The sequence below is a fragment of the Castanea sativa genome, chromosome 3 (genome assembly GCF_040712315.1).
Source record: "Castanea sativa cultivar Marrone di Chiusa Pesio chromosome 3, ASM4071231v1".
Taxonomy (NCBI): Eukaryota; Viridiplantae; Streptophyta; class Magnoliopsida; order Fagales; family Fagaceae; genus Castanea; species Castanea sativa.
In genome coordinates, this window is record NC_134015.1 from 21144878 (window position 1) to 21167320 (window position 22443).

General features: G+C 34.4%; 1 protein-coding gene across 1 annotated transcript; it reads right to left on the reverse strand.

The window, feature by feature from the left end:
- Positions 1-8550: 8550 nt before the first annotated feature.
- On the reverse strand, positions 8551-9396 carry LOC142628668 (uncharacterized). Its single transcript, XM_075802716.1, has one exon. It carries the CDS (start codon positions 9394-9396, stop codon positions 8551-8553), a length of 846 nt encoding a protein of 281 aa, XP_075658831.1.
- Between the last annotated feature and the right edge of the window lie 13047 nt (positions 9397-22443).

Below are 22443 nucleotides of genomic sequence, written 5' to 3' on the forward strand. Positions count from 1 at the left end.
CATTGTAATGGATAAACTAGAGAATCATTATACTCTTGATTGTGATCATTTAGTTTAAAACAATTCTATAGGTGATCTTAAAATTGTTGGTATCAAGCTCTTTAGAGAAATAATGAAATCCAAGAAAGACTCTAAGAAAACCTTAGAGAAATTGAGTGAGATTGAACTTGTAAAAGAAGTTTTAACTGTAAAACTAGATAAATCTAATCAGTTGGTTGAAAACACTCTAAGAAAACTATAGAAAAATTGTTGAAAATTCATTGGAAAAATAAAGATTGAATGTTGATGCTATGCAGAATAGATCAAAAGTTGTAGCTGACAGATTGAAGTGTGCTTGGAGGACGCAACATATGAAGCCAAAGACCTTTGCTTTTTGTTTATTCCTATTTTTATACTAATAAGCCAATTAATGCTGCATCTCAGTGTCTGTTAATGGGGGTCAAGTTCTTATGGTTTTGAGAGTTTATTCCTTGGGCATAAGGCCTTGAGTTTGGATTATTGTAATGTTTGAAGTTTAATATAGGTCCGTTTGGATAGAACTTATTGCTGAAAACTGAAAACTGAAAACTGAAAACACTGTAGCAAAATAATGTTAAAATGTGTGAATAGTGCCATGAGACCCATTTTTAATGAAAAAGTTGCTGAAAAGTGAAATTTGTGGGTCCATGAACAGTGCACGGATGCACTGTTCATGAGGAATTAGTCAACAACTACAGCTGAAACAAAAAAAAAAAGAGGCAAAACGTGGACACAGCAATAAGCTACATCCAAACGCCCTCATAGTCTTGTTTTTCCAAGTGGGTTAGATTTAAAGTTAAACTCTAACCGCTAGGCCATGCTTGCATGCTAACGTTCTTAAGTGGAAAAGAAATATTCCCCTCAAAAAAACAAAAAAAAAGTGGAAAAGAAATATATTTAAAGTAAACTTAACACAATTTCATACTACTAAATTAAATAAACTTTTATTGCTGCTTTTATTTTATTTTATAACTATTCATAAATCATAATATTTTATTGTATTATATCTGTTAATTAGCCATCTTTAAAGGAAATATATAAAGTATATTCGTACTTTTAAACTTCAAAAACTAATTTTAACTTTTAAACTTTTTTTTTCATGCTTTATTATATTATTTTTATTAACTTTCTTATTTAATTTGTAAAGATATGCTTGAAAATCATTTAATTTTCCCCATAATATTTTATTAGCCATAAAAAAACCACCTCAAAGCCTCAAACTACCTAGTCAAACCACTTAGTCTTGCAAGCTCTCTAAAAACTCAAAACATCTCTCATACTAGGCAGGAAGGTAATTCTGTAGCTCATACCTTAGTTAGGAGAGCTAAGTTGTCTTTTCTTTTATTAGTTTGGATGAAGTTTGTTCTATCAGACATTTCTCTTTTTGTTATCTTTAATTTTCCTGTTAATTGAATAATACTGCTCTGTTTCTTTCCTAAAATTATAAAAATAATAATAATAAAAAGCTTAGTCTTAACTCATTTATTTTCAAACAAAATTCCATTGACACTTCCTCAAAGTCCCTATCCACGAAGCCATCATCACAATCCACCGAAAACAGCCGCCATCCATTGCAGTTCACAACCCAAAAACCCTCAAACACCCGCCACTTACGACCAAAATTACTCACTCCTAGGCCCAATCCCACAAAACCCAATTGACAAACCCATCAAACCATGCCAATTGGGAAACCACCCTTGGGCCAACCACATTCCCAAAACCCCGCAACACCAGCACGAATGAAATACCAAGGCTAGGAATGGGCTCAAATAATGTCAAATACACCTTCAAATTCAAGCGACAAATTAATAGTCACATGTTAAAGTGATAAATTGATAATAACTTAATTTTTGTATATTAATATTATTGTTAGAGAGTATTATTGTGCTTATTTTGTGTTAAATTATGCATTTTATATTTGATTTTACATAATATTAAATATTTAATTTTGTTCTTAAAGTGAATTTATATTCATGAAGGGACTGGTTTGGGTCCAGTGCACATGTTCATGATATGTCTTTTATAGGAAAATAGAATTAATTCTAGCAAGATTTATCAAGAAAGGTGTGAACCAATTTCTGTAATGAAGAAAGCTAATGACTAAATTTTTACAAGGTTGGTAATGAAGTTAAATAAAATTAGCCCAATCCAATTCAAGCCCAAATTCAAGAAGAAATCTAAATAAATTTGCACTAAATATAAGTCAAATTCAGATTTGGATTTAGGATTCTAGCCTACGCAATCCTTATTGTTTTTCCAAATTTTTTATGGTCTAAAATTTAATATTTAAATAATATACCATTTTACTTGAAAATAATAATTAAATCAAATAAAAATAGAAAAGCTAGGACGCAAAGCTGGCTGATTAATTATTTTTGGCCTTCGGTGTCTAATTACAAACGTTGGTACAAAAGGATTTGTAGCGTTGACAACATAGGACCAATATAAAGCCCAATTCCAAGGTCAATCAATCTCATACCACGTAACAAGGTTATCAAGGGTTCACCTCTTTCTTCAAATGGGGCCCAAATCTAAATCGAAGAAAATTTCAATTTTGAAGAGAGAGAGAGAGAGATTCCAAAAGTGGCAAAATTATTTCCTTTTTTTGCATGCAATTGCTTAGTTTTTTTTTTTTTTTTAGAGAGTTTCAGTCTATAACGTCCAGTCCTGATGATAAATATGTAGTTGCTTAGCCTTGAAGCTAAGAGTTGGGACCAACCAAAGTGGCTCTATCCGACTCCCACTCCCACCTCATCCAAAACCCATAAGTGACATTGATATCATTTTCACAAGCTTTAAAACTACATAATAACTAGTCGCTAACCCGTGTTATGCATAGTTATTTTTGAGGTAAACTTAAATAATTTAATAAAATCTTAAATCGATTAAGAAACCACACAATTACATGATTTGTTCTTGTTGACTTCAATTTGTGTTACAATTTGATAAAGAAACCAATATAAGAGAAAGATGAGTTATATTCAAAAGGATAATCAATGGCAATAACCATTGAAAGGAATAAAAAGATTCAAAGTCTACAAATTATAAATAATAGGGCAAAACTTAGATACAGTACCTTACATTCAGTACTTTAGGTACCCTTTTTAAAATTCAGCCATCTGTCTTATTAAAATAATTTAGCTAACGGTGTTAATACCCTCCCTCTAATTCTGTTAACTATATCCCTCCATCATCTCACTCTCATCTCAAACTTGAAGATCTCTCCACCACCGGATCTCCATGGCTGCTGTCAAGGGCAGCCACAGCAGGCCACCGTTAGCCACTCTCATGGTCTCTTTTGGGTTTTCTCTTCCCGCTGAAGTCTAGCCTAGGCCCCCAAGGCTAAAAGCCTGAAACCCATGAGCTCTGGAATCATCGGAAGCACACCAGTATGCGGTGGCCGCCGATCGTCCTCCTCCTCCTCCTCCTCCTCTCTTTCTTTGTTTGTTCTTTAGTTTTCCTTTAATTTATCTTTTCTCCTCTCCTCGTTTGATTTTATGTGGGTTTGGGGGTTGGGTTTGTTTTGGTTGTTAGAACATGATGGTTTTGCTTGGATTCCAAACATGGGGTTTTTGGGTATGGTCGTTCATAGATCTATGATTACATGAAATTGTTTATTGTCCGTTCAAGTTCTCTGCTTCTCTAACTATGTCCCTAGCCGCAGACAAGAAGCAAAAATCCTTTAGTTGACAACGCAATGCCTGGATAGCTTTTTCCTTTTCGTCTTGCTGTTTTGTTTGGGCAAGAAGAGTTTGCAACTCTGCTGCACATTCTGCAGCAAAGTTTGCTCTTACTACCAAAGGCTCTTGTTTTTTTAATTCGGCCAATCTTCCTCCCTGGCTAGCTGAAGTTTGTATGGAAGTTGGCCCATCTTGTATTTTGTTTTTAGCTTAATATATTGAAGTTTATCAAATTTTAAAAATAAAAAAAAAAAAAAAAAAAAAGTCAGCTTTTTCGTTCTTCTAAAATCTTGATTTCTTTAAAAATTTAGAAGTCTGAGAGATTGAAAAGCTAAAGAGGCTGGGTTTTGCTCATGGGTCCTCTAACATCTTGGGAAATTGAAAACAAAATTGAAAAGAAAGAGACAGATAAACGGACTTTGTTAACACTGTTAATTGAGTTATTTAGTCTGACAAGTGGCTAAATTTTAGAAGGGGTACCTAAGGTACTGCATCTAAGGAACTGTATCTAAGTTTTGCCCTAAATAATATATGTGTGTGTGCGCGCGCGCGCTGATTACACAACAAAGAAATATAAGAAAAAGATATGCAACTATTAAAAGAATAATTCAAATGTTAAAACTTTTGAAAGACAAAAAAAATATTCAAGAATCATAAATTTACTTTCTATAAATTTTTGAAACAAAACAAAATGTATATAATTACACAATATTGTGTAATCATATAAAAGAAAAATTGATTACCTTCAAAAGAATAATGCATGGTATAATTATTGAAATCTGCTAAAACATGTTCAAATAGTGCAAAAACTAATATAAATTCAGATGTCAAAACTTCCAAAATGTCAAAAAAGATATATAATTAAAGAATAAACTATTGAAACAATTCAAAAATATATATGATTATTCAAAAGAAAAATATAAGAAAAACAAAAAAGTACTCAAACCCATGAAGCAATAAGTGTTAAATTTTAATGGGTCTAAACTTAAAAAGAAAAAAGAAAAAGAGTTTGCCGCAAATCTGTTTGTTATATTAGCTTATTGCTTTACGTGAAGAGAACTACAATCACCAAAACCTGTTGTAACCATCTTAGGCTTCTTAGCATCTTCGATTATGTTCCCGCCCATGAGATGTTCTCTGTAGGTTCCTATGGTGCTATTATGACATAGAGGCAATCTCCTTGAAAGAAAAAAAACAAAATAACATAGGGTTTCAAAAAAAAAAAAAAAAAAGGTAGCTACAAAATAGTTTGAGAATTATTGAGTGTTTACATTTGGGTGTTTTCTCCTTTAAAAAGAAATCGGTTTGTAAATTTTAAGAAAATAAATTAATTCTTAAATGAAATTTTGCAAATTTGTAGATAAATTACCAACGTTTGAGTTTGAGTTTAAGTTAGACTTATTAGAGAGATAGAATTTCACTATTTATTAAGTTTGTTTTAAAAATATAATTTTAAAAATTATTATTTTTTATAAAATGATAATTTTATTTAAATATTGTGCTAACGTGAAAAATTGTGAGATTTCGGTTGGTTATATATATAAAGATATTGATTCTGCTATGAGTGACAAATTTTTTTTTCTTTTTTTTTTTTGGAAGAAGAAGAAGAAGAAGAAGAAGAAGACAGTATGTCAAAGTCAATCCTTCTTTTTTTTTTTTGAAAGCAAAACGGGTATTCCTTCATTCATTCAAGAAAATTACATCCAAATACAAGGCCTTCAGTGCTGGTGGAGGTGACTCTTCCAACCAAATTTTATCCTCAACTGTCTGACTGGCATGGCTGGCCAAGCAATGTGCAACAGCGTCGGCACTCCGCTTAATACATTCTATAGACAAACTCCTAAAACCCGTAGCTAAGGCTCTAATATCATCATAGATATGTCCTAGAGTAGACCTGTTAGGATGCAGAGATACCATATTTTTCATTACCGTGGCATTATCTCCCTCAACTACCAGGTCCAAGAACCCCAAGTCAAGGGCAAACTCAAGTGCTTTTCTACATGCTAGCACTTCAGCTTCCTCGCTGTTCACCACATACGGACCACGGGCAGACAAACCAGCCAACACCTCTCCCAAATTGTTTCGGATAATAACACCCACTCCTGACGATTTCGAATTCGCAAAAATCGCGGCATCAAAATTTAGTTTGAAAGCTGACCCTGAGGGTGGTCTCCACTGCTGAACAGACTCCATGATCACTGAGGTAACAAGCTGAGATTGTTTATCCTTGTACTCGGCCAAGAGGTCTCTTGCTCGCTGAATGAGGATAGAAGGGTGTTGTATTTTTCCTCCATGCATAACTCGGTTCCGTTGGTTCCAAATTGTCCAGCATAGAACCCAGAATAGCTCCAGCTCCTCCTCTGTTAGTCTTTGAATCAAACTTACAACCAACGGAATGAAATCAGAGTGCCCAGTGATGCTCTTCTGTAACTTCCTTATACTCCCTGCCCATATATCTTGCGCTACCTCACACTGCCAGAGCACAGGAGCCACCGATTCAGCATCCAACTTGCAAACCTCACACCGTCCATCCTTTACAACTTTACACCGGGCCAAGTTCTCTCGGGTTGGCAGAGCATTTTGACATGCTCTCCACCCGAATACCTTTATCTTATTTGGAATTTGCATTTTCCACAAATGCCGCCAGACCAACCCATCCAAACCTGCCTTTGAGCTCTCTCCCTTACTACCTTCCTGTCTTGAGAGTTCTCTAGCAACGTGGTAGCCCGATCTCACGGAATACTCCCCATTCTTCGTGTCCAACCAGATAATCAGATCAGAGGCTTGTCTTCGACTTAATGGCATGCAAAGGATTGCCTCGGCATCATCTCTATGGAATTTAGCCTCAATTAATTCCTTGTCCCATTCCTTGATTCTCCAATCAATAATATCAGACACCCTCCAGTCCCATCCTCCTCCAATGGTGGGTGGATAACCATATTAGTAGGATGGTTTAAAATCCACTTGTCTTTAGTTACCCTTATTGAAGAACCATCTCCCACCCTCCAACAACACCCTTTTTTAAGTATAGGTTGAGCCGCCAATAAACTTTTCCACACATAAGAGCTATTTGGGACATCCGGAGCTTCTAAGAAATTGCAACGAGGGAAATATCGTGCCTTAAAACATCTCTACAAAAGAGAGTCTTGTTCTTGTAGCAATCTCCACCCTTGCTTTGCTAGCATTGCCAAATTAAAATTCCTCAAATCTCTAAAGCTCATACCCCCTTCCTTCTTAGGTTGAAACAACACATTCCAACTCTTCCAATGGATTTTTTTCTCATTCCCTAATTGGCCCCACCAAAACTTTGCACACATTGCATTTAATTCATTACATAGCTTGACCGGCAATTGGAGAACTCCCATTGTATAAGTTGGGATGGATTGGGCCACCGCCTTAATCAACACTTCCTTGCCTGCTCTAGAGAGTAGTTTCCCCTTCCACTCTTGAATCTTCCGCCAAACTCTATCCTTCAAAAAAGAGAAAGTTTGATATTTTACACGTCCCACCAATGTAGGAAGCCCCAAATAAGACTCAAAACGATCTACCTCCTTCACACCCAACTCACTTTGGATTGTCTCTTTTTGTACTCCCTTTGTGTTGCTACTAAAATAAACAGAGGACTTCTCAAAATTGATACATTGTCCGGAAGATGCTGCATTCAACTGTAAGGTATTTGAAATACACCGCACCTCCTCCTGTGTTGCTCGACAAAACAGCAATGAGTCATCAGCAAATAATAGATGGGAGATCACCGGTGCTCTCCTTCCAATAGACACCCCATGAAGTCTCCCTTCTACCTCTGCTTTAGCCAGCAAAGCAGTAAACCCCTCTGCACATAAGAGGAATAAATAGGGAGATAAAGGATCTACTTGACGAAGCCCCCTTGTTGGTGTGATATGACCAAATGCCTTGCCATTTATGCGAACTGAATAGGATGGGGTGGAAACACATGTAATCACTCTCTCAATCCATGCATTTGGGAACCCCAACTTGGACATCATTTTTCTGAGGAAATCTCACTCAACTCTATCATAAACTTTACTAATGTCCAATTTCAGAGCTAGCATCCCTTTCTTCCCTGTTTTCCTGCAATGCATAGAGTGAAGCATCTCATATTCCACGAGTACATTGTCCGTTATGAGGCATCCTGGGACAAAGGCACTTTGTGTATGAGAGATTAGTTGGGGGAGTATCTGTTTTAACCTGTTAGCCATAACTTTGGAAATGATTTTATACATGATATTACATAGGCTAATAGGTCTATAATCTGTCATTTTTCCAAGCACCTTAACTTTTGGAATAAGTACAATATGAGTATAGTTTAAATCAGGATTCATGTTACCAGTGACCAAAAAATCTAGAACGGCAGCAATTACTCATCACCAACAATATGCCAAAATTTTTGGTAAAAAAGAACATTCATACCATCAGGTCTAGGAGCCTTTGTTGGTCCCATTTGGAATAACGCTGCTTTGATTTCATCAGCACTATACTCCCTGGATAAAATCTCCTGCATATCTGCATTCACCTTATGTTGCACTGCTTCTAGGCATTCATCCATTCTTTCACATCCACCTAATTTAAAAATATTATCAAAGTACTCCGTCGCCACACCAGCAATACCCTCAATTTCTTCCACCCAATTATTGTGCTTGTCCTTAATCCCCTGAATCATATTCCTCCTCCGCCGTTGTGAAGCTTTAGAGTGAAAATATTTGGTGTTTTTATCTCCATGTTTCAACCATGATATCCGTGATCGTTGGGCCCAATATATTTACTGCTTAAGCAACAGATCATCAAGTTTCTTGCTGGCTTCCAAAATACTTGCACCATTCCCTTCAGTTGCATCTTACATGCTAAGTTGTTCAAGCTTCTTTTGTAGCTCCTTAAATTCCTCTGCCTCAAGATGAACTTTGGTGGACCCCCAGGCTGCCAATTCCTCACCACACTTGTTGATCTTATCCTTTGCTTTGTTCAAACCTGTATGAGCACCTCCTGCATTATCCCATGCCTCCGAAACTACTCTTTCACAATCCTCCCAAAGAAGCCACGACTCTTCAAACTTGAAAGCTCGTGACATCCTACTTTTGTTTCTCCACTCCTTTATTTGTAAGACCAAAGGACGGTGGTCTGATGCATGTGAGAAGAGATGGGTCACTGTGCTTGCCGAAAATTCACCTCTCCATTCAGCGTTTGCTACCGCCCTGTCCAATCTCTCCCATGTGTTTGCTGCCCCTGGCCGCTTATTGTTCCATGTATACTTGTATCCAATAAAACCCAAGTCAGCAAGATTGCAAGAGTCTAGAGTCATGTGAAACTCGTCCATCTGTTTGAATGAAGGTGGGAATCTGCTTAGCTTCTCCGAAGATTGTAGTATTGCATTGAAATCGCCAATACAACACCATGGACCCAGCACTAATGAAGAAAGATGAGACAGCATCGCCCAAGTCTTATGTTTTTGGCTTGCCTCCGGCCAACCATAGTAGCACGTTAGCGTCCATGCGAAAGCGTTCTCTTCCACCACCTTTGCAAGAATATGGTTCTCTGTATAGTTTATTATGTCAAGTTGAACATGTGTCTTCCACAATAGCGCCAACCCACCCCCAGAATTCGGTTTCTTCACTATCATCTTATTTTGAAACGTTAAATCACCGCAATTATTTTCAAATCCTTCTCTGTCAAGGCGTGTCTCCATCAAGAACCACACCGTAGGAGCTTGATCCCGCACAAGTTTGCGGAGGCTACGAACTGTCCAAGGGTTCCCAAGCCCTCTCTTGGCAGCTCCATGATAATAGCCTCATTGTGTTCGGCAAGGGTGCTCCATCACCCCTGCTGTTTCATTTTTCTGTATCTTAGTCTGTCTTCTACCTCTCTTATTTTCCTTACTTATAGTCCCCATATCTGAAGCGTCCTCCACTTCATGCAGCCCTCGTTTACCCAACATGGGCTTAATAACATCTACATCTTTCCCCTGCGGCCCATAATCCATGCATGCAAGCCTTGTCCAAGTGGGCCTAGGTTTGTTTTCTTGCGGCCCAATCTAATTTATACTTGTCACGTGCACAAGGAGCAGCGTGGATGAATTGATCTCCACTTGTTTCGGTTCAGACCGGATTGGGACATGCACAATCGTTGAATCAGCTCCAGCTGGCTTAATGATTGATGGTAACGTGCCCATACATTCCTTATTTGTTCCATCGGTTACACTGCCCTCCTGACCCAAATCTGCCTCAATCCCATGATTTGCGCTCTCATTTAATGCCTCATTAGTGCTTTTCGTAACGTTCGCTGCCTGTGTATCTCCGTCCACCTGCACTTCCTGACGGCTCGTGTCTCTGACAAGTTCTTCACCAGTCTTCCCATGCTCTTTCTTTGGATTTGACTCCATTCTCCGTGAAAAAGCCCGATTTCGCCCTCCATTTGTTTTCAACCAGTCACCATATTGGCAAGCCACCTCCCCACCATTCTTCGTCAAAGCAAAATGCTTGGCACAGTGTTTAAGATTATGCCCCAACACTCCACAAAAATGACAAAACATGGGAAGCCGCTCGTACTTGAATGTGACCCACGTTCGTTGACCCTCTGAACTGCAAACAAATGCCCCCCTCCTTAACGGCTTGGATGTCGAAAGTGCTACCTTCACCCTCATGAATAGATTCTGTGTATCCTGTGACGTTCGCTTCTCCACTTCAACAACCTCCCCCAGACGTTTCCCTATCTCCGCAGCGACTGTTAGGGATACCATATCAAATGGTGCATCCCATATTTGTATCCACATAGCAATCGTATCAAACTAAACGTTAGTCGCTGTCATTCCTGGTTGCCACCGTCGAAGCATCAAGGCTTGGTTATCAAAGGTCCAAGGTCCCCCCTTGAGCACGCGTTCAAGATCAAAATCAAACCCCAAGCTTGATTGGAACAAGTTTGAACCCACCTCTACTATCTGAATTTCCTCGGCCAAACCTCAAGCTCTCCTCAATGTATTCTGGGCCGCCTTCTTATTGAAAGGTCTACATGTAAGGAACTTACCAATTAGACTCTGTGAGCATTCCTCTATATCTTTCAAACAACCCTCATCCGAAATCTCTATCACCTCCTCCTCTTCTAGAATCAGCTTCATTTTTTCCATACTTTGGATCTCCTCGCCTGCCATTAGAGGTACCCACAATCCAATCAAACAAAATAAAATACAAACCCTCAGTAAGCCCAAGGGAGATAGTAAGCTCGCATAGAAACGAGAGAGAAAGCTCCTAAACTAGTCCGGTCAAAGTTAATACTTAAGAATATGCCTTATACTTATCATTTTATTACTATTGTTAAACATTTTGGAATGAAAATCCGTACTTCATTGCAGGGATAGATCCAAAATTTTAAGCTAGCGGGCTAGAGTTCAAAAAATATATATCCAAATAGGTATGCATATAGTATTAAAAAATTATAAATACTCAAAATCGTTGTTTCTTACTACCTTAAGATGTAACCATTTACCAACAGAAACAAAATAATGTGTTTTTTAATACTAGGCTAACTATGATTTTTTTTTTTTTTTTTGAAGTTAGAGCATTTATAGTAGTGGTGTTAAAAATTTTAGCTTTTAGCACCTCAAAAAGCTACTTTATCTATTTTACCATCTCACTTTACAATGCATTCAATATCAAATGTTCTATTTTTTATCACTTCAATTTAAAATAATATGAACAACTCATTAAAATAATAAAGGAAGCGAGAAAATTTGAGTTTTTAATTGAAGGAAGAGATAGAATCTTAAAAAATATTGTATTTCATTTTATTTTTAATAACTTGCTACAGTTAACTAGTATTTATACTAGTTTACTATAGTTGCAAAAAATTTAGCTTTTGCTTCTCTAATAACGCATGATTTTTTGGTTCTTTGGTGCTAATTTTTTTTTTTTTTTTTTGCTAAAATACAATCACCATTGTAAATGTTTTTATTGTTTTTGTTAAGTTTTTTGGTTGGATAGTTGCTATTTAGGTGAGGTTAGTTAGGCTTATTAAGGAGAATGAGGGCCTAAGGTTTTGGAAGGAAAGCCAACTACAAAAATGAAATACATTATAACTATATAAAAAATATAAAAATAAAAATTGGACCCAAGGGGGCCCGGGCCCCTTTAGGCCCCCACCTGGGTCCATCCCTGCTTCATTGCAAGAGCAATTTAGGTTTTTCTTTTTTAATATATATATATATATATATATATATATATATATATATATAGACAAAACTTAGGTACAGTATCTTAGGTGTTATTCCTTAGGTTCCCCTCTTAAGATTCAGCCATGTAATTACTTAACTAAAAAATACATTTCTATTCCATGAGAAAAATTCACATGGCAGAATCTTAATGAGGGAACCTAAGGAACAGCACTTAAGTATTGTACCTAAATCTTACCCTATATACATACCTACATACATACATACCTACATACATACATACATACATACATACATATATATATATATATATATATATATATATATATATATATATATATATATATATAAATATAGAAATAGGGAACCATAGTTTGTCAACTCACTTCTCATCCCCTAAGTTGAAAGCATGATTATTAAACTCGGTAGGTTTATCCACTAATCTAGTGAGCTGATATCTAAATCAATCTGGCCGTTTAATTGGACCATTTATTCAATTTAACTAGTAAAACTTAGGGTAAACTTCAAATTATACCCCTAAAAAATTTGAGGGTGTTTGGATTTTATACCTTGAAGTTTTAGTATTAAGATTTTACCCCCTAAAATTTGGGGTTGTTTGGATTTGATACCCTAACGTTTTAGAACTTAAATTTTACCATTTAAAGTTTTGAGGTACTAAATTTTGAAACTTGAAAGTGTAAAATCTAAACATCCCCAAACTTTAGAAAGTAAAATAATAAAAAAAAAACCTCTAAAATTTAGGAGGTAAAATCCAAATACATCCAAATTTTAGGAGGTAAAATCCAAATTTTGAAACTTTAGAATATAAAATTCAAATACCCTAAACTTTAGAGGTATAATTTACAATTTACCCTAAAACTTAATAAAACCCAACAGTTTTTCTACTACTTGAGCAACCCAAACAAGTTGTTCTAACTTCTAACCCAAGCAATTTAGTAGTTTTGTTGGTCCCACGTGTTGTTAGAGGTTGAGTGTATATACCTGAAACATGATATACCATCTCCCCTGTAACATTGTCACTTGTGTTAAGCTTTACTAATTCTATGGTCGGGGGGGTACTAGTGTGTGCATTTATGAAGATGAGGTTATTTTGAGTCTTTTGACCCAACCAAGGAGTCTGATTAGGGTAAACGAAAATAGAGTTTGCCTTGTGGTGTTATAGATCATAGGGCCATAGTGGCAACCCTGGAAGACATGTATTGAAATTTCTAAGGGATGACAATGAAATACAAATCTTTTATCTCACTTTTTGTATTCCAATTTATGTTTCCACCAACATTGTTTGTCATGTGCTTGGATTTTTTTTTTTCCATTTTAAACTTTAGTTAATTTATTAGGAAAATCGAACAAATACATGACAAATTGGGATTGATGAAGTATTAAGTAGAACACAAAGTGTGGAAGAGTAGATTTGTATTCATGACAATAAGGGCAAATTTGAGATTGGGTTGGTAAGAAGTGGAGGGCAATGGTTTTGAGGAATTTGGATCCTCTCTATTTCCACTTCCAGGTGAAATGGTGAGGGCCATTTAGGTTCATGATTTAAGGTGAAGTAAATCTTAGGTCAAGATTGTATCAACTTATATTTAAAAAAAAAATTATAACTCTACTTTATTTTAACCATAATTAAATTTAACAATAGTTAAATTTTAAATAGGTTAGCACAATCTTTTTCTTTTTCTTTTTTTGAGAGAGATTGACATAATCTAAAATCTACGTTTACTCTACTTCAATAATAAATATAGACAGAGGGAGGAGGGGGGGGGGGGGGGTGTTGGGTTGCCATATGTAATTAATGGAAATTCCCGAATTGAGAGTATTAAGGGACAAAGAGTGGAAATTCGGATTTGAATGTACAGAAGCGATTGGATAAAAGCCAATATTGATTGTAGGTTGTTGGAAGTGACTAGGCACAAATGTTGCTAGGATACCACTGGGACTCATTAGTAAAATTTCTCCCCATCTCTACTTGCAAATGTAAGCCAAAAGTTAAACTACGTAAATTTTTGGTATTATTTTCTTATACGTAGTTGTCTATTGTTCTTTCTAGTTTTAAAAATTGAACCATTCAAAAAACCGAATATAAAAGAGTTCAAGGTTTTAAAGTTGAATTGGGGTTCAACAAGTGGCTTAACAGTGATGACATATAAATTATTTTAATAATTAATTAATATGAACAAAATTAAATAAATGTTCAGATTTTAGCAATCTTGACTAAAAAAAATGTCAAAAGAGGATAAATATATTCTAATTAAAGATAAACTAATAATTTCCACAATCAATCAATATATATATAAAAGTAGAGACCTCATGTGAGAGTGTATGAGGTCCTGCTATCTGACACTCTAATATCCTTTTTTACCTTTTTCCATTAAGTTTTTTAACCGTTACCCAATAAATCATAGTAACTCATTTTTACTATTATATAAATTTAGCATTTTTTACCTCTTTTTATTTTATTTTTTTTTACTATTACCCAATAGATCATAGTAACTTCTTTTTACTGTCCTGCCACGTGGCACTCTAATATTACATTTAACATTTTTTTACCTTTTTTCATTAAGTTTTTTTAACCGTTACCCAATAGATCATAGTAACTTATTTTTATTATTATATAAATTTAGTATTTTTTTACCTATTTTTATTAAGTTTTTTTTAATGTTCCCCGATAGATCATAGTAATTTCTTTTTACTATTATATAAAATATGGATTGTTATTGACAGTCAAACCCATTAGACCAAAATTAATTCACTATAAAATAAACTATCTTTTAAAAATAGACCAAACCTTATGAAAAACTCAAGCTAGTTCTTACCTTTCAGATTATGACCCAAGTTTGACCATTCCCATGTGTAAATCAAAGCAAAAACTCTTACCCTCTTACAAACTCTCTTCTTCCTCCCCCACGTATAGCTGATACTTCTAGAAAATCTCATCCTCATGAAATAATGTCTTCATTTTTCCCCAATTTCAATTCAATATGCTTTTGTCTATTAATAATGTTCTATGCAATTTATGCAGACAAATTCTTCGTCATCGACCAGTGCAACAAAAATATATATAAATCTTAAGATCCTTGAGGTTGCTGAAATAATTGACAAGTGCATATTTTTAAAATTTATAATAACAAAAAAGTCTAATAAATATCATATACTATCTCACAAAATGCCATTAACTTAATATTTTCTTTTAAAAAAATTCAATGATAGGAATGGTAAAAAACATGATCCTATACAAGAAATACCAAAAATACATGCAAAAAATTTTCATAGGAGGATTTATCTTTAAATATTATGAAGACAATAGTAAAGATAAAATGTATTGAATGAGATCCTACGAAACAGGTTTGTTAATCATTTCAATTTATACTCATCATTTACGTAAAAAAATAATCATACATCATATTATTTACATTAAAAAAATAATACATATTAATTTCAAAGTTCATTGCAAGATATGAACTGTTAGGGTATTGCAATAATAAGTAAAATTGATACAACAATAGGTTGGTATTACATTTTATGCGTACTTTGTAAAAGAAATGTCAAACCACAAGCAAAATCATTTTGATATGCAAAATATGAAACAAAAATAAACATTTCTATCCCAAAGTTAGAGGCACTCACATTAACTACATACTCTCCAAATATTTATAATATATTTATCTCACTATAACTACTATACACACACACACACACACACACACACACACACACACACAATTGCAAACTACTTCAGATACATGATTCAAATTAAATTTTTTATGCAACTATCAAAACAAATTTTGTGATATTTGATTGAAATGCCGAGAAAATCCTAATTGAATCTACAAGATATTTTGCTGAAAAATAAACTGAGGTGCAACTTATTTAAATTATTGTAAAAATATTGATATTGGAGAACGAATTCCACGTGATTTCAAAAACAAATTAGGGAAAAAAAATGGATTTTTCTACTTCATTTGAATGAATTCAATCTGAAGGATGGTTTTGAAAATTAAATAATTGCTAAGATTTTTGATGCACCTTCAAATGATAAAAAGGTATGGACGAAAAAAAAAATACACAATTCAATATGCTATATTAATTCTTTTTACTGCACTATTCCAAAATTAACAAAAATAAAAATATTTACAAAAACTGTAACATCATTGAAATTTAATATAAATGGAAATACTATGAAAAATTTTAGCGACAAAGTCCAAACTTTGTAAGATCCAATTAAGAATCTCTCGATGTCAATTTATTAGTGATTAACACAAATGATGCAACAAAAGGAAAAAAAATGATGAAAGCTAAAAAATTAAACAAATATGAACGGACTAAACTTCAAACGTTGAAGATAAAGAAACTAATGATGATAACAAGTATCACCATACTTTAATAACAAAGATTGAAGAAAAAAAAAAGATTTCGTAATGAAACTTTTTATTACATCATATAATAAAAATCAATAATATAGAATAAATTAATATGCTTTTATCAACTTTTATTATGCAATATTACTCTAAGTGGTTTTAATTATTTCTCATTATTTGAACAAAATAATTATAATAGATATATGTGAGCAATTTATAATTGTTACTTTTTATGATGAACTCATTACTAACAAAATTTTATAATAAATATGCTATAATATATGTCTAATATTTTCCAAAAACAAATTTACATAAAACATTACAACAGTATTCGTGCATCGCACGGGAAACTTACTAGTTATCTACAAAGATTCGGAAGCTATTTTCTTATTATTTAAAATATTTTAGTATCTTTGTACATGGAAACACTTCAAAGATTATATACAAATATAATTAAAAAATAATTATGCTTTCAAGTTTTAAATTTAAACAAGCACTTCAAAGGGGGAAAAATTCTCATAGTTAGCTAATGAGACCTTCGCGCACCCTTAGTGCGATGGTCACTCCACAAGTATAAATGTTTGTGGGGTGTGAGAGACAAGAGCCGAGGTTCAAGTTTTTAGGAGGAAATTTCACACACACACACACTTAGATTATTCTAAAATCTAAAGTAGAATTCCATCCTGTATAAAAAAATTTAAAAAAAATTCAGCTAATGAATGCGTGACTTGTTTTAGTTTAGAACAAAAGACTAATATCTCTTCACAAATGCCAATAATTTTGCAAATCAATTGGAACTTTTGGGTGTTTCTTTCTCAACGAAGATGCACAGTATTAAATGGAGAAATTATAATGTCCTTACGGTGAACAAGTGACGTGGTCTACCATTTTACTAATTTAAAATTGCTAAGTCAAAAAAAAAATTTAAACAAAAACTAATTACTGACTCATTAATTTTAAACAAGTAAGAGTTTTTTAGTAGAATATAATTCTTGTATCAAATGCCCCCTCCCTTGACTTTCAATTTTCAGTTTTAATTTCACAAACATATCTGTTTTTAGTCTCTTTCATGCACTCTTATGTCTCTCCTCCCCCTTTCTTAGTCTCTTTTCTCCATCTCTCGAAAACAATCAAAATTGACGTCTCTCCTTTCAATCTCTTTTAAATTCTTTACGTCTCCATCTCTCTCTTTTTCTCCCCCACACTTCAGTCTCTCTTCCCCCAACCAAACAGATACGGCAAACAGGAGATGGGCATGGGCTTTCAACAAAGACGAACGAGAACACCACTTTCGGCTTCCGACGAACAACAAGCTATTCTCACAACGAAATAGGTTGATTTCTAGGTATTTTGTAGCAATTTTTTTTAAGGAAGAAATCAACAAACCCGCTAAACCAGGTACTTTGACCACAATTCAAGCAGTTTCCAGAAAAAATAAATTTCTAATTTTGTACGTTTTAAATAGAAAGGTGGTCGGTTACAAGTTAACCCAATCTGACCAGATGACTCGGTCTGGTTTTTAAACAATGGTTACATCAAAGTGGTATTAAAACTAATGTTCACTACCTATGATTTGTTCTCTTTGGAAATTTTGTTCATTGGTTCATGGATCCAGCAAGTTTTCGAGAGAAATATGTCAGATGGGTTCTCTACAAAACCATTGGCTATTAAAACTATGGACTAAATATACTTCCAAATTTGAGGTAGAGAAATTTAATGGAACAAACAAAAATTTTGGCATGTGGCAATGCGAAGCTATGGATGTCCTAAATTCCTAATCCAACAAATAATATTGCTTTGGAAAATATACATGTAGAGATGCCAACAAAAATTGAGAGAAAATAAGTAGATAGGCTTGCAGTTGCAGCACCATCTGTTGATACTTGACAAAGGATCAAAAGTATTTTTATTTTTTATTTTATAAGGGATACAATGACTAAGGATCAAATGTACATTTACATTTTCTTCCATTTTGTTCGTGAAATTGTTGATGAGAGAGAAAAATTCTTCTTGGCATTGTTCAATAGATATGATTAATAAGTCAGTCGATTTGCATAAGTTCAAACATTGCTTCAAATTGATTGTTATTTACAGTTTTAGATAGCTTGGCATGGAATTGACAAAGAAGCTTCATTTGTGACGTTTAACCAAATTCAAGCTAAAGTTTGTAGTCATGTGGTTTATTTATTGGTCAGTACCTCTGATCGAATTAAAGTTACATTAAGGATGTGAAGTGTGAACTCAAGCAAATTTTTATGCGTAGGATTAATGCTATTCCCACATGTCTTTGGAGTGTCTTTGCTGACCCCCCTTTTTTATGGCATTTGAATCTTTTTGCTTGTGCAGTAGTTAACCCAACACTAAAGTGTTACATAAATTTTTAGCTAGCGCTTGTTAGTTGTAATAATTTGAAATCCTAATCTTTGTAATTAAGGGAGGTTTTTTTTTTTTTTTTGGTGTATTTAGAGTTTAGGTTTTATGAGAGAGCTCTTCTCTTGTTTGTAATTGTGAATATTTTTTTTTAGTTCTCTTTACTTGATTGTATTATTTGTTTATAAGATTTTTGTCAAGTCCATAATAATTTTCATTTTCCACGATCAAATCTTGTGAGGAAGTATTTCGGATCTCCTTTTTGGCAAGTGTATGTGTTTTCATGATGATATGATGATGTGATCCATCATGAAACTGTCTTTCTCAATAATTATGGATTTTTTTTTAATGAAAATAGGAAAATTATAGAACTTAGAATGAAGTTTTTAATTGATCAAAACATGATGTTTTTGGAACTCACCGGTACACTACAAAAAACGCGCTTTTGGGCCGCGTTTTTCAGCCGCGTTTTTGTAAAACGCGGCTACAGACATGGGTTTTGACCGCGTTTTACAAAAACGCAACTCTAGGAAACACGTATAGCCGAGTTTACTAAACGCGGATATAGACCCGCACTGAAGCCGCGTTCTTTGGTGTTGAGGCTGCGTTTGGCTAGTAGGATTTTAGCCGCGTTTTTAGAAACACGGCTCTAGGGATTTCTTTTTTTTTTTTTTTAATTATTTCTAGAGCGGCGTTTAAAAAACGCAGCTCCAGACCCGCAGAAGCTGCGTTTGATTAAACGCAGAAGCTGCGTTTGATTAAACGCAGCTCCTAAATGTTGAAGCCGCGTTTGATTAAACGCAGCTTCAACATTTAGTATAAATATAAAATAAAAAAAAAATTCCCTAAATCATTCCTAAATTAATCAGATTGCAAAAATTCCTAAATCAGAAACCCCTCCTCCATCGACTCCTTCTTGCTCTCTCTCACTCACCTGCCCAAACCCAAACTCTCTCTCATTTCGAAGCTCTTATTCGGCCTCACCGACTCCTCCTCTTCCAAACCCAACCCATCCAACGGCCGCCCTCGTCTTTCAATCTCCGCCGTCGATTGGCCTCGCTTTCAAGTTCGCCGAGTTGGAATGCGTCTCCAAGGTGAGAATGAGATCAGGTCATCACTATTCTTCTAAATACTTGTTTATTATTTTGTTTTGGTTATAGAAAGTAGTAGTGCATTTATCTCACATGTGCTCTTCTAAGTGGTTTGTTGTTAGTCAAATTCCTATTGCATTGCATCTGTTGTGAATGACCTTTCAAATCATTGTCCATGGTGTGGATGAAACATGGTTACATGCTTCGGGCCTTTTTTTTTTTTTTTTTTTGGGTGTGTTATCATTAGTTAAAACAAGTATGATCAAAGGTGTATGTGGCTATGTGCCGTTGAGCCTTAGCTCAACTGGTAAGTATTTCATATGCACCCGCTATAAATATACTGATTTTAGATTCTAGTTACTTGTCAAGCACATTCTTGTATGTAAATGTTGTTGATTTGACCTTATCACCTACAAAATAATATGAAGATGAAGAAAAAATGTTGTCTAGTATTGGGAGTACTTTGGTTGAACATGTGGAATTAGTTTGGCCATTAATTGTATGTTCACTTGGAAATTGCTTAAATTTGTTTAGTTTTTTTAATTTTCATCATGCTTTGATTTGGGTCATCAAATACATGATTTTTCAAAGCAAAAAATAATTCCTGTTTCATATGATTCTAATTTTCGTATTTAAAAAGCAATTAAGTACTTTTTGTGGCACTAACCAAATGGTGCTTAAGTCATTTTTTAATCTTTATTCATCCTTCTCAATATAAACTGCACCCTATCATTTGGGCATTGAAAGAGTTGCCAAAATGGTTTTAAAAAAAAAATTCCACCTCTTCAAGACTTTTCAAGAGTGAATACAAGTAAGACACAGTTTTCTTTTTGTTTTAGTAGTCATAGGCATTTTAGTAGCCAAGACCTTTAACATAAGATAGTTCAAGTTAGATTCATAGAAATGCCCAATCCCAATCTCATTCTGGAAAATTAATCAATATTTCATGCAGAAAATATGCTCTAAGCCTATGCATTCTCGCTTCTAATGTTTTTCTCATTCTCTTGTCTTAATTTGAAAAAATAAATGAGATTTGTGAGAATATCATTTCAGACAATTCAGGAGACGTAAAATGTTGGATGTCCCTGCCCAGCAATGAGTTCCTTTGATTTTGTGAAAACTCTTTTTCACCCACTTATATGAAATTTTATGTAGTTGCTGATTTGATGATATTGGAAGCCTTGAGGGGTTGAAACCGTATACGAATTTGATACAATTTGACTAATAATATTGGTGGATTTAATTGTTTGCCGAGCATCGCTGCTTAAGCCATTCATTGATTCTCGCTTAAGCAACTTGCATTTGTTATTGAAATACAAGTTAAGGAGCGCAAGTAATTGCCATATGTGTCACTTTAATTAGTCCCAAGTTTGAAGGAAAACAAAGCTATAGTACGTATGAGCATGACGACCACATATACCTCATAGACATAGATTGAAAGTATCACATATATCTCAAAGGTGGGAAAGAGTTAGGAATTTCCTAGGAAAAATGCCATACCAATCATGTTTAAGTCTCTTCAATTATTTATGTTATTTGTGTATATGTTGCCATCATTTTTCTTTGCCATTCGAATAGTCAATGCGTTTTTAACCAAAGTCTACAACCAACCCTCTATTTTTGTTTTATTTGTTGTATCTTTTAAAATATTTGGAGGATAGAGTTGAATTAGCAAGGATTATGACTAATTTTTATCTTTCTAGCTTCCTTGAATACGTGTCTTCCTTATCTTCTTTAATTTGGTTTGCCATCAAGAGGTCAGTGACTCAACGCTTCTTCACTAAATAAGTCTGCAAGAAGCCCTACTTTGGTAACTTGGAAGTTAAATTAGTTGGTTGAGCTTTAAACAACTTCATATATATGGTACTTAATTAAATGAAATTGAGAATACATTTGTACTTCGAAAAATTGCAGCAAACAAGGTAGGAAGGGTGTAAAACCTACTATAAACGTGAGTGAAAAGATGCTGAAGAGAACTTTGAATAACAGTTCTGATCAGTCTTCTTCTTCTTTCCTTGATGACCCTTTCTCAAATTCTGTGCATGTCCCCATTTCGCAGCCTTTGGTTGGCAGCTTAACTAGCAAAAACCATCACATATTCTATGTGTTTCTTCATAGAATGTTCACATGGCCCACCTATGCTCAAATCTTAAACCCTTCAATTGGTGAGAAAGCTTAGGAACACCATGCTCTACAGATTATCCTCTTAGAGCCAAACTAACTTCGGCAGGTTTTGTGACCACAAACAATTCTGCAAATAGGGTTATTTTTGAAGTGGATAGGAAAATATTTTTGGTTTATTAAATCATTTAAATAATAACATGCCAATAATAAGCCTTGCCAACATGCTTAACACTCATAATTTTTCCTGTTCAAATGATGTTACACAAGGAAAATCTGATTCAATTTGTTCTCTGACCTTCTAATTATCAGTCATCCCTTAGCTCTAATTATGCAATTCCAGCTTGGCCACTAATCTTTGTGGCAACCGTCACAAAGGATTTACTACCGTCTACCACATCTTTTCTCGTAATCTTTTTAATCTCACGCCTCAGTTTTCAACCATCCATTTTCTATGATATCATAAGTCCAAGCTTCATCCGTTTCACCATCAAGAATTTTCCATGGTAACATGTTTGTGTACCTCAATGTGTTTCAGGATAAAGTGTCACTTCCTTTAAAATTTTAACTTAGCACCTGTAAATTTATCTACTAATTTGATTGGATCCTTG